We start from the raw sequence: 13,654 nt of genomic DNA on the forward strand, positions 1-13,654 counted from the left end.
AAATTTTTAAAACTGAGTATGAGACTTGTAGCTTAAAATAAATGTTTTTTTATAACTATGCAGTTATGCAGTACCTACCTAAATTAAAATTACATTTGTGTTTCAAACATTTACTTTCATAAAACTCATTTTGATCTTACATTACATTGGTAGCTCGTCGGGCTACATATGGAACGTAAAAACAAGATTTTCCCTTTATTTGTAATGCAAATTTAAATACTTAGCTTTTCCCCTTACCATATGAAAGAAAGAAAATTTAAATTGCACGTTTTCTCATACCGTACTTCTACGAATAATGGTAGACGTTTACATTTTACTGCTTACAACTAGCTGTGAACATAGGTTCATTCTTAATAAGCTGTAAAATGAAATGCACTTTTTCTCGAATATGCTCGGATATGTTCGCCTTATTGTAGCAAAAATAGTTCGGGAAGTTCTTCATTATGGTCAAGCTCAAATAAAAAAAATCTAATCATTATTGTCGTGTTTTAGCGGATGGGAAGATATTTTTATTCTTTTTAAACATGTATCCAATAAGAAAAACGCAAACAGTCTATTAATATAGCGGGCGTCTACACGACCCGGTCAGCATCATTTCAAGCTATAGGATAGAGTGAGATAGTATGTTAAACGGCCTTACATGTCTCGTTCTTAAAATACCGTCGTGTATGATCGTGCGAATACTGCTTAATAAAATCAAATATATATGTATATATACAAGAATTGCTCGTTTAAAGGTATATTACACGGCTATTATATTATGTAATCGAGAATACTCTTCCATTTCTTGATGAAATGCTAGATTATACTGACAATGCCATGACTAGAATTCTAGTCACATTAATAACACCAACTTAACTCTGCAGTCGATGAAAAAAGCCACAGACATGGACACAAACTACATTCGCAACATTCTTTTGATAGAAATCTTTTTGCGACCGCAAAATAAGTTTGCTGCGCCGCAAAGTAAATATAGTGCGGTTTCGTAACTTATTTCTGTCATTTTTTCTGGGACCTTGTTTACTCAATTATGGCAGCTTTGTCCGCTGAAGATATTCTGTAGGTAGGCACTAATGACATTATTTTCGTTTGCAAGGAAAATTGACTAGAAATACCTATCTTACCTGCTTTACTTTTACGCTTATAAACCCCTCTAGTAAATACATGTATTCCTAGCGATAGAGGACCAAGCTAACTTCTAGCTTGCAATGACAAGGTGTGAAAATGTCATCATTTCACTTCCTAACTTCGTTCTGTTCAAGTCGTTGCAAAGTTATCGTATTCGTAAACGGAGTCTAGTTACATTTGAAAAATTTTAATGAAAAAATATAAAGTGCGTGATTGGTTTGTGAGGTTTTGTGAGCAATGAGCATCAAAATGACGGGTGTAGGTATAATCCCATGGATAAATCTGTAGGTTCAAGTGATGTGCCAAATATTCGCCAAAAAGCCTTTAAACAGCAGAATGATTAATAATCCTGATATCCTAATATGCTTAAATGTACGAAACCAATGTGTGCTACCAAATCAATGTGCTTGAAATGTGCCAAAACATAAATTAAGTACAATCAGAGTCAGAAAACGTAACATAATAAACGGTAAAGTGGGCGAAAAAGTGGGCGAGGAGTTAACTTGGAGGGACTGATACCAGGCTGTCCCATAATGAACTGGTCCGACCCACTTCTGCGCAACATGTCATGACATGTTGTATTGTATAGTACATTTAATCAGTGGTTTTTAAACGGAAAAACTTGTTTGCTTTATTTTCAGGTTTAGATGAAGTTAAATGAAGTTAATTCAAGGTTATCGCAAAATTTTTAACAACGTCGAAAATTGAGTACGGAAGTGTCATTCAATTCCTGTTTAAAGAAGGATTATCTCCCGCTCAAATCAAAGATCGCTTAGATGGCGTATTTGGCGACTCTTCTCCTTCGTAACAAAGCAAACTTAGCAACGTAAAAAACTGGGTAGACGACTTTCGATTTGATCATATAGACATGGGACATTTGGGACATGATGGAAGACCAGCGGAGGTCCTCACTCCTGAAAATATCAACTGCATTCAAGAGATAGTTTTAGGCGTTCGCCGCCTAAAGATAAGAGAAATAGCAGCTAGACTAGTTAGTGCTTCCTAAGAGCACCGTCCACCGCATAATTAACGATCATCGATCTTCACATGAGTAAGGTCAGTTCAAAGTGGGTACCTAAACTTCTATCAGCTGTTCAGAAAGAAGAACGAGTGGAAATGCTTCTAAATTTTTGAAGCTGTGTGACGAAAACCCTAAAAGCGTAATTGAACGGGTGATGACTGGAGACGAAACAATGGTGATTTGTTATGATCGAGAGCCAACGTGAGTCAATGCAGTGGCGTTTTAAAAACGAAAAGCCGGGTATTAAAGTGAAGGTGCACCAGTCCGAGGACGAGACTTGCGAGAAAAAAAAATCAATGACGAAGACCTGGAGGGAGACGGCCGTTTTAGGTAATTATGAAGACAAGACTTCGAGGTACTTATACAAAGGCATAGAGATGCTCATTCATAGATGTCAAAAGTTCGTTCACATTATAGGCCACTATATTGAAAAGTAATAATAGTTTCATTTCGCTAGCATGATAATATATGGTTCAGGCCAGGTCATTACCACGTATTTTGAAATAATTGAGATTGCCGTTTGAAACAAATACCTGTTTATGAAAATATGGAATCATTTCTTACAAAACCAATAAATACATCGTTCTATTACCATATTACGACATATAAGTGAAGTCAATCAAAAAGAGGAGCTTACAATAATATTGAATAATGCGCCATGTCGAACAATGTCCTCGCCTCCGCTCGTTTTTATGACGGCGCCCGCCCCCGCGTGCGCCTTCAATATATTGTTAAGCTTAATTTCGTCTCCCCCACGTAATTATTCGGATTTTTCGGCGAAATCTCGAGTTTCTGGGGTGACACCGGCGCGGGGGCGCAGCGGCGAGATGTAAAGAAATTGGAAGAGCTTATTTTATCTGTAATTGTTTAATAAACTGTCATTTGATATATTAACTATTTTTTGGCAAGTTATTAAACTTGCCAAAAAATAGTTGTAAGAATACATATCTAATTATAAAATACATATCTAATTATTTCAGGAAACGTGACAAAATATTTTAAAAGTTCCTAATATCAACATAAATATTTACTATAAATATTAAGATTTTTTGTAAATATTTAATTTATTTTTTATTTATTGTAACATTTGTAACGACATAATATATAAAATTGAAATTGATGCATGAGCTTTGACAAATATAAACTAGTTCCCGTGTGCCGTAATTCTTTTGTAAATAACTGATAAAAAATGGTGTATATATAAAATACTTTTATAGTTCCCTACTTACTTTAATTGAGACTGTAGAGTGATTTCACCAACATTAAGGTAGCAAATATTTTTGCTGTTATCCTAGCGGAAATCGTCAACTTTCGACAGAGATTGCCGCTTTTCGGCTACATTGAACAGGAATATAGTATACAAACCTTGGGCAGTAAATAGGAAAGCCTCAGATCACATGTAATTGTAGCCGAGGCGAAGCCCAGACATTTCTTACTTTTCTGCCCTAGGTGTGTAATAGACTATTAAATAATGGGCTCTAGGGCCCTAGCCGGAATTTATAATTCTTTATATTAATTACGTTTGAGTTTTCTGACATTTTTGGATGCCCAGCAGCAAAACATAATTACCACATTTAACCCTTGCAAGTATTTTGCATTTTTATCTTTCATTGATCAGTGTTGGCCGAACGGTAATTAAAAATTAACCTTACAAATTGAACCGTAAACCGTAACGGACGGCTACAGTTTAAGGTTCAATTTGTAAAGGTTAATTTTTAATATATAATTCTAATTAACATCCGGCCAACACTGTCATTGATTGATTGACCAACCTATCATTAACAGGTATGAAATGAGCATAAACCTAAACATATCTCTAGAACTAGACACCTACGATCCTGGGCAAGGTCTCCCTGACTCCGCTTAGATGATTAATTAAAATTATATTTGATATCATGATATCGCCCTTAGCTCAGTTGCTTCTGAAACGAGAACGAGCCACTTCCATGAACCATATATCCTCTCGTTTTCTATTACCCCGATACATTCGCTTCATCGATCGCTCGCGCACCTTACCCAATAATAGAGGGCTCCAGTTTAATCATACTCGCCTCGCCCGAGGGCCATGGAACGCACGCTCGACGCACGCCCACCGCAATACATTTTATTTTATTTTATAAAGGAAAGCAAACAGAAATAAGTGAGCAGGAGATAAGGTTACAAATAGACACAAAGGACATTCACTTATTTCCTTAACCGCTCTCACTAAAACATGTATAACAGAAATATTACTACACATTAACTACTCTAGGTACCCACTAAAAACAATTCCCTGCCAGCGCGAGCTACGCACTACATTCGTAGTCGGTATTACGTTTTCTGCGTTTTGAAGTGGAAAGTACGGTTAACCAAAGAACCTACTGGGTCGCTCGTAGTGTATTTAAACAAATGTGTGACGATCGACGTCAGCGTTGAAGGTACAGTACACGCTCCGAGCGTCCATTTCATGGTCGAGGGACAATGCAACATGCATGACTCCTGTAGCTGGTCGATAAATATGTAGGTTAGTTTTCTATACAAGGTGTTTAATCCAGATGGAGCTATGTAGCTCTTGTTTTTAGGTGGATTCTATGAGTGATTTTTCAGATACGGTCTTTTATCAGAGGCGGTTGGCGAAGAAAGATGAAATTTGGAATTTGATTTTTACTAACTTGCAAAATAGTTTTGAAAAAAAAGTTTAATTAAGATATTTAGGCGATTTATCATTATCATTATGAAAATATTATTGAGAAACAATGATGTCAAGTAAATAAATGTGGTCATAAAAATCGCACGAAACACACGCTATTGTTAGTGTACTCTTTTTAATTTTTGATACAACTGTAAACTACACCTTGTTTTATAAATAATAATATAGATAAAGTACTTACCACTAGTTATTTACCGGAAAACGAAACTAAATAAATAACAACCTCTAAAAATAGGAACTCCTTTATTTACATATGTAGCACATATTTACATCAATCAAGCTTACTCTACAGCTACACATAAGATGGCAACTTGAGCAAATTTACCTTAAGTAATATTATGCTTTACGAATTATTGCTACGTTTGGTCGCATTTATTTAAGAGCGGATCACAGCCGGAATCTCAAATACCCTACTTTCTAATATAACTACACCGTGGGACCTAATAACCCGACAAATTTAATAATCATACTCGAAAAGTGTAGGTACTTGACTTGACAGAACCTATAAACGTCAACATATTAAAACTTGTAAAGTTGTCAGTTGGAAATTTTCATGGCCGTTGCTACGCCTAAGGCAAAAAGAACGGCGGATGATATTTATAATATGTAATTTAAAAAATAAAAAAAACACATTGGCATATAAAATTTATCGGTGGAAAGACCGCCCAGAACTCTCGGATTAGTACGTGTATCTCCCTCAGACCGATAGATAGTCTCCCTTTATTAAAAAAAATGTCTTACTCTTACATGATGAAGTACATCGGGTTATAGTTGCCCACGGTGTAGTTCAAGAGTTATCATTCAATCGCTTTGTTTGATTTGACGTGTGCAAAATTGTTCACTATAAAAGTGTCTAAAGTTACACCTACTTTATTACCTACTTACCTAAATACACTAGATCTAAGGAAACTATTAAATTTGCATCCAACAAAAATAACTGTGATCACCTCTTAAGACCAAGGAATGAAATAATAAATTTAAAGACCCTGGTTTTACTTACCCCAACTTTTCAAAGTTTTAAAACTCCTTGCGTAAAGTACACTAAGTTTTCAGTTACTTGACCAGGGTCCAGAAAATGGATTTTAAAGCTACTTAGAAAATAAAAGTTCACGTTAACGTCGGATAATCTTAGTGAGTAATCCTTAAAGGTTTCAAAGTAGTCGACCTAATGGACCACGAGCCAGCAACATATTTTAGCTTGACCGTTAAAAACCATCACTTAAAAGTCCATTTTACCAGGAAACACTGTTTTCAAAAAATAAAGAGAGCCTCTGCAACTCGGAAATTCCGAGTGATATTTTTTAATTCAGACTATACAAGGTGGCCAAAAAATATGTGCATTCCCGTTGCCAGGGAGGTTTTGGGCTTATACTGAGCAACTTTTATTATGGGACCAACCTCGAAATCGCGATAAATATTTCTGGCTGTTTCATACATTTCAGCTGGTCCATTTTCTATGGGAGGGTAAAATTTTTTTTCGAGTTTTCGGGATTAGTCCCATAGTAAAAGTTGCTCAGCATAATCCCAAAACCTCCCCGGCAACGATATTCACGATTCACAGTACCTTTTATCGCAAAATACTTGTATTAAAAAAAAGTATTTTGAAAGCATCTATTCTGTATTCAGTATTTTAAATACAAAAACTATTTTGTATTTTGCATTTGATATAGTAATCAAGGAAGTATGTTAACGGCACCAATCATGGGACATTTAAGAGAAAATAAAGAGTATTTTTGTTAATTCACCGACATCTGTAAAATTTCTACCGCTTTATGCTTTAAAGGTTAAATATCCAATTCGTCCTTGATGGTTTATATTTATTTAATGAAAGCTACTGCATTTGGTTTCAATATTATTAACCAGTTAAAACTATGGTTTTTTGTTCCAGTCAGTCATGGGATGTATGGCGCCCTTAATTTTCAAATTAACAAATAACAATGAAAAATTAAACTTAAGCAGCTCTTTGGCTCTTGTTTATGGTAAAATGTTGCCAGCGATTAAAAACTGATCGTAAATACTTGTATTACAAGATTTGTCTAAATATACCATCCCATTACTGGTGCCTGTTCCATTATAGGGGTGTTTACTATATTTGTATTTTGACGACCGATCTGGCCTAGTGGGTAGTGACCCTGCCTACGAAGCCGATGGTCCCGCGTTCAAATCCTGGTAAGGGCATTTATTCGTGTGATGAGCATGAATATTTGTTCCTGAGTCATGGGTGTTTTCTATGTATTTAAGTTTTTATAAATATTTATATATTATATGTATCCTTGTCTAAGTACCCACAACACAAGCCTTATTCAGCTTACTGTGGGACTTAGTCAAGTTGTGTAATAATGTCCTATAAATATTTATTTTAATTTTATTTATTTTTTTAATATTTATTTATTTATTTTTATTTAAATACTTTTTATAAACTATTTTTCACGTCTCCGAGAATTTATCACATTACCATTTAAGGAGTTAAATTCCGAGAATAAATAACACGTAATAAGTATGTATCTGACTCGGGTCCGTAAGGCGAAAAAGTATAGTCACAAATATATACATACTCTTATATACCTACAGCTTTTCTAAAACCACATTGCGTCAAGTCACGTACGTGCTTTATTCGCAAATCTCAGTGGAATATCGTAGTATTTGAACCAAATAAAGGAAAGAAGAAGTTTTAGAAATCTCTTTGGACGAATAATTAACACTAAAATTTTGTACGGTCCTAGTTTTTTGTCATTTTACAGTCGACGATGTGTATACTAACATTTAACTTGTGACATTATTTCGGGAATATCACATTTTTGCCCTGCACTCGTTTCTTATTCTCTTAGAGCGCTTACAGACTAGAGTAGTTTATGCGCTCAACCTAGGAAAAAAGTTTTCTGCCGAAGTCGCTCTGAAATGGGGCATTTGCTTTATCAAACCTAGTGATGTGTCTAAACAAAGTAAAAAAGTTACTTTAATTCTCAATTCTGCCAGTTTTTCACTTACAGTGGTATAAACGCGTACGAATGACACACGCCAATGTAATAGCGCACATTTGCGTTTCTACTCGAAGAAAACACGCTAGTCTGAAAGCGTTCTCACTTTTTGCTACTCGCTACAACTCAGTTGTTCGACTAATTCATAATACTCGGAGTGGAATATCGCTAGACGCTATAAATTCAAATTATCCTCAGAGTCACTGTCACTGGTATACTTTATGGCTTGTAGAATTTCATCTTCTATCTCCGCTTCATTTTGCTGAGTCTCGTCCACGGCGAGTTTATTATAAGCAATATTGGAGTTAACCAAGTTAGATGAATAGTGACTACCACAGCAATATGCGCCGCATTTTTTAATAAGACAAACAGTCAAAAAATATAGTGATATGAAGCAAATAATGAACAGAGCCAGAGATAGTGCTATGTTTAGTCTGTAGTGCCAGTTCGCATTATCGATTTGCGGTAGGACAGTATTGGGGTAACAATAGAGTCGCGGCTCCACATCCGACATGTTGAAAAGACGAGCGTCATCTAAACACGACAGGCATTGGCTATTGTGCGGGCCCGAGCACGTCGCGCACGTGTAGTGACACGGCAGGCAGACTAAAGGAGACTTGGCGGTTATATCAAAAGCTTCCATATCGGCAGCTTCCAAAGCTGTAGGAGCGTCAGTGCCTTGTCTTTTCCTGTGCTGGGGCGTCTCGAAATAAGTGAGGTTACGTCGTCTTGAGCTGCGCTCCTGCAGTAACTCGCTGGCGTATGTCCCGGGCGGACAGCGCGTGAAGCACCGCCCCTCGTACAAGTGCAAACCCTTCGCGCATTCTAGTGGAAGAGAGAACAGAGCCGTTTATTACATAGGTCAAAGAACCAAAGTCCGCCACCACCCAGCACCTCCAGCCTCCATGCAGTCATGTTGCTCGAATGATGATGCAGATGCTCCACACTAGCGATCCTTCAGTCGGAGATAGAATCGAGGAAACTAGGATAGGTTATAGAATCTTGTCACTGATCTCAAATAATTTTGATTTAATGATGAAATTGTATCAAAACAAAACACGTTGCTATAGTGACCATGCTCGAAAAGACGTGCACAAAATTAAATGAAATCAGAGGTAATCTCTTGAATTTCAGTGAGCTGTGTAGATAGGTGGACAGTAAGAAACAAATAAACATCAAGCAATAAATTAAGTGGACACAGAGAGTCACGGTTGAAATACACATACTTTTTTAGCTCCCAATGCCGAACATTGATTTTGTGCTATTTTTATTTATGGCTACATTTAGTTACTTTTTTCAAAGTAATTGAGCGTAGCAGATAATTTGACGACTGGTTATTATTCAGTAGTGTCATTGTTAGTGGTTACGAGACTAAAGGAGATATGTTACGTGCATTTTACCAGTGAATTAAAAAGCGTGTTGCAACAAGCGGCAGAAGCGAAGCAAAACATGCAACGTAAACATAAACAATAGGTACAAGTGTGTTTACAATAAATCATAATAACAGTGTTTCTTACAATCTACTTGTGTTATGTTCAAACTAAATGAACACGGAACTAAATGCGACTAACTGCTTTGAAAAAAATACGATCAGAGACAAGACTCGTCTAAAATGAAAATCTGCGTTACGTTTTGTAATAAAAGATTGTTTTTATTATTATTTTCGTTCACATATGACCAATATATACATATTATGCATCAACATTTACATTTAAATACATCGTACGATAGCTACTTAACGATGTAGTTGAACAATTTTACATTTGATACAGTGAGTGTTACAAAAGAGACCCTCCGAGAGCGAAATGCTGGCGCCTAGCTACTTACTCCAGCACACCTACACTCTTTACCACGGCCAATACTTGTATAGCTTAAAAACTTAAAAAGTACCCCAAGGTTTATACAAAAACTTGTTTATAGAATTTCGTTTTTCAAATTATTTATATTCTATGAAAATGTACAGTCACGGAATTTGAATGTTTGTCACCTTTGAACCTTAATGCCATTACATAGAATCGAAAAGTGACAAAACTTTAGAATCCGTGTCATACATAAAAAATGTTTATATTGCTTACATCGTTATCATTATTGGATTGTTACATAATAACTCTTATCAACCCTATGTGATGACTTTATCACATATAACGAATAACTCACGGTTTGAAATATATATATATTGTGAAATATAAAAAAAATATTGCTGCACGGAATACCCGATTTTAAATAAGTATAAGTACAACTACACAAACTGAGCGTACCTTTTAAGTTTTTAACCTATAATTATTTACTGCAGCTATTGTTTACAAGAATTACTTTTACAGAATTACATTTAACATTAATTTAACTACCAGTCGATGAGAAATGATGATCTTTTCAGTCATTTTTATAACAACTATTTCAATTTACATGTGAGCAAATTTGTACAAGTCTCCAAATTGTTTAACTTGACACATACTTATAATGTACTGTACAATTATGTTAATGCTAAAATTACATTACATCTAGATGGATTGGCAATCTCCGCTATGATCACAACCACAATATGCAATTATATTTTATTACAATTACGTTAACTTGATTGGATCTACTTAACAACAATGATATTATATGCAATATTGCATTACTTACAAAGAATTACTTACGGAAATTTTTGGCCGGTTAGTAACATAAGCACAAGGCCGGCTGCCTTTTTTTATTCTGATTCAGGAATGTATAAGACTTTTCAATGTTGTACAAAATTTAAAAGGTGCCTTAAAGCTTCCCTAGAAGCCTTGTTCTTTGATTATATCCGCGCTTGTTTGGGGAACACACGCTTCAGTACCTAGCTAGAGTATTTGTTTTATTTAATAAACCCACCTATTTAAAATCTGAAAAAGTTAGGTATTAAAGTTCATGTTGTATTTTTTCTAATATTATTTTTTGGCCTGTGTGTGACATACGTTTGATTGCTATTTTTATTGTATTTATTGCCTATAATATCATTGCTCGGCTCTACGTTTAAAGGCATTATTATTTAACACTTTAATTTAACATCAACTTATTGTAACAGATATGTATGTATGTCGAACGACTAATGAAACTACAATATTGGCGAATTGAAAAATCCAACGCCTGCAATGGATCGACATAAATATTGATAAAACGATATTCTGGGGCCGTATATCAGCATCGGCGAACAGGATGCATATGACGAATTTATATTTTTTGTGCACGCGGCAAATCAAGAACATATTTGGTAAGTGAATCACCAACAACGTGCAAGTATAGTCATCGTCATATATGTATCCAGGTTGCTCAAAAAAGTCTTTACATACTCTAATGTCTTGACAACTAGACAAGTGACAATCGTAGAACACGCCAATCGAAGGTTAAATATTGCATGGACATGACCACATGACAAGGTCATCCTATTAAACTAATACTTTCTGTTTGACGTTTGTCGATAGAGTCAGACCAATCAAACTATTCTATTGAAATTATGACGTTTAAAATAAGACTCGCACAGTCTGCGCTGTCAAAATAGCTGCCGAGTTAGCTTCATTTGACTCTAAACGATTGTCATCCAAGGTACGGGTGGCTACGGCCCCCTGTTGTGTTTGTAAAGCAGATATTGATATTTGTGAGCATTGTACGCTTCGATATTTTCGACATCGCCTTTAAGCTACATACTTAGGGCGGTAAAATAACAAATGCCCTACTTTTACTTGTTTATTATTGATATTAGGCCTTTTTTACCGCTCATCATATGTAGGTACAATAGCTTACGTCTTTTCTGGCTTGGATTTTTTTTCCGCGTAGCGGTAATGCTGTTTTACGGCTTGCGTTGCGTAACGTAAATATAATTTTACTGCGTCCATAAATATATATGTGCTACAATTTGGTATCACCATTGATTGGGATTCTACATGTCCCGAACTTAAATTAACTTACAGCCTAAATCATTATTCGCAAGTTAAATAAATTTATTTATCTGAAGTAATTAAAATGTTTTGTTTATTGGCACTAGAGGTAAGGAGTTATGATAGGATTAAATATTGTCCACAATCCTCATCTTCAAATTGGATATTTAATTAAAACATGTTAAGTGTTTAAGTTAAACCTGGAGGTACCATGGTTACGTATACAATTTGACACTGGGATAACGGTTTAACCGATTAACCCCGGTTAGTGGGAAGGTCCAAGTGGCTCTAGTAAATTGTTGCAACAAGTTAAGTACCATTTTACTTAGGTCTGGTTTAAGACCATTTTATTATTTTGCAAATTTTGTAAATACGTATAATAATCAAATAATGATAAAATCTTGTTCTTTTGTTGGCCATCTTGCTTTTAATTCCAAGTAATACATGTGGACATTATATTTGATAACGCAAGACAACATTTAGATGAAAATACACATGTATGACCAAATTCAATACTTATATAAATACAATTTATAATAGATGAATTCGTGATGGCTTGATACGATTAAAATGGACGTATTGGACAATCGTATATTATAACGTTACTTTTACGTAAGTAATTGCACTTGTTCATTACTAAGTTCAAGAATCTTGACAATGTCAAATCGATGATATTAATGTATGAACCTTAATAAATATTATTCGTAGGTATTCTAAAGTGTTGTTTATATATGGATCTGAATTATTGGAGTTCATTCCTTAAGAATCGATTTCACATACGAGTATTGAGCCCGGGGTATGATTATTTATGGGGAGAAAAATCAAACGTTACGATACGTTATGTTTTGTGTGAAACTTATCTTGCGCATCCACTAGCCACGTCTGCATGGAAACACTTTATTTATTCAATGTCACACAAATAACGGCTGTCGATTTGCAGAGTTATGATCACGAATTTTATAATCGTTCGTAAGGAGTAAAATCCAATCGTGCGTCGGAGCTGACACATACCCACACACAACGTTAATAACTTAATGTTTCATTTTATACAAACATTAACATGACTAAATGATGGTTACACAGTTTCGCAAAACATCGACTTGAATGTAACTCCTGAGCTAAGAATTTGCTATTAGTGTATTGTTTAAGGCTATAATATAGGGTATGTAGTAGCAATTATAACTTAATAGGCTTTTTCTTGTAAGTCTAAAACAATATACTTATAGCAAATATCTCAGATAAAACGTAACGTAGTAACTTGGTGTAACTGACTTATATCTGGTCAACAAAATAATAAACTGTTGACAGGTAACTCAAGGTAGAAATCTGCTATTTTTCTAATATAAGGAAAACTGGCATTAAGTACGATGATAATATTTATAACAAATTAGCTAATGATATTTATCACCTTGGTAATAGGATGATATTTACAATAATTAATTAAAATGATACAAGTTGACAGTAAAACATTAAGTAAACCATAGTTATTATTTAACAGCTTGTACTTATTTTTAAATACACAGTATCGCCTGGATTTTGAGGCAAAGTCCATTTAGAAAATTCTCTTAAACATTTTTTTTATAATCCAAAGGCATATCCAGACTTTACTAATCTGATCCTAATTTGAATATAGAAATTGAATAGGTATCAAAATTAAATCAAATTAGTATCATATTTTTAAAATCTCAATACGTCTCAGAGAGTGTAAGCTCACAATTATACTAAAATGGACGTGCAAGAGGCTCTTCAATTACTTATTTGATTCAAGAACTAAATTAAGTCTAAAGGATCAGTCCTTCATTTTAAACATTTAATTTCCTAACCCGCTTGGTATAATATAATCCATTGACTAGCCAATAAGACTGATCTGCCACACTCGGAAAAAAGATTAGCTGTTACGCACAAGTTATATGTAGGTATTGAAATTGAAGTCGACCCT

At 34.8% G+C, this 13,654-nt stretch overlaps 1 protein-coding gene across 3 annotated transcripts in view; it reads right to left on the bottom strand.

Moving 5' to 3' along the window:
• Positions 1 to 5,064: 5,064 nt before the first annotated feature.
• The window catches only part of LOC133526766 (furin-like protease 1), a 409,795-nt gene continuing 401,205 nt past the window's right edge, over positions 5,065 to 13,654 (bottom strand). For all 3 annotated transcript variants that reach the window (XM_061863488.1, XM_061863486.1, XM_061863487.1), the window contains one exon: positions 5,065 to 8,641. In XM_061863488.1, the coding sequence (XP_061719472.1) occupies positions 7,992 to 8,641 (650 nt within the window). In that variant the 3' untranslated portion in view covers positions 5,065 to 7,991. The remainder of the gene's footprint in view (positions 8,642 to 13,654) is intronic.

This window comes from Cydia pomonella, chromosome 17 (assembly GCF_033807575.1).
Source record: "Cydia pomonella isolate Wapato2018A chromosome 17, ilCydPomo1, whole genome shotgun sequence".
NCBI lineage: Eukaryota > Metazoa > Arthropoda > Insecta > Lepidoptera > Tortricidae > Cydia > Cydia pomonella.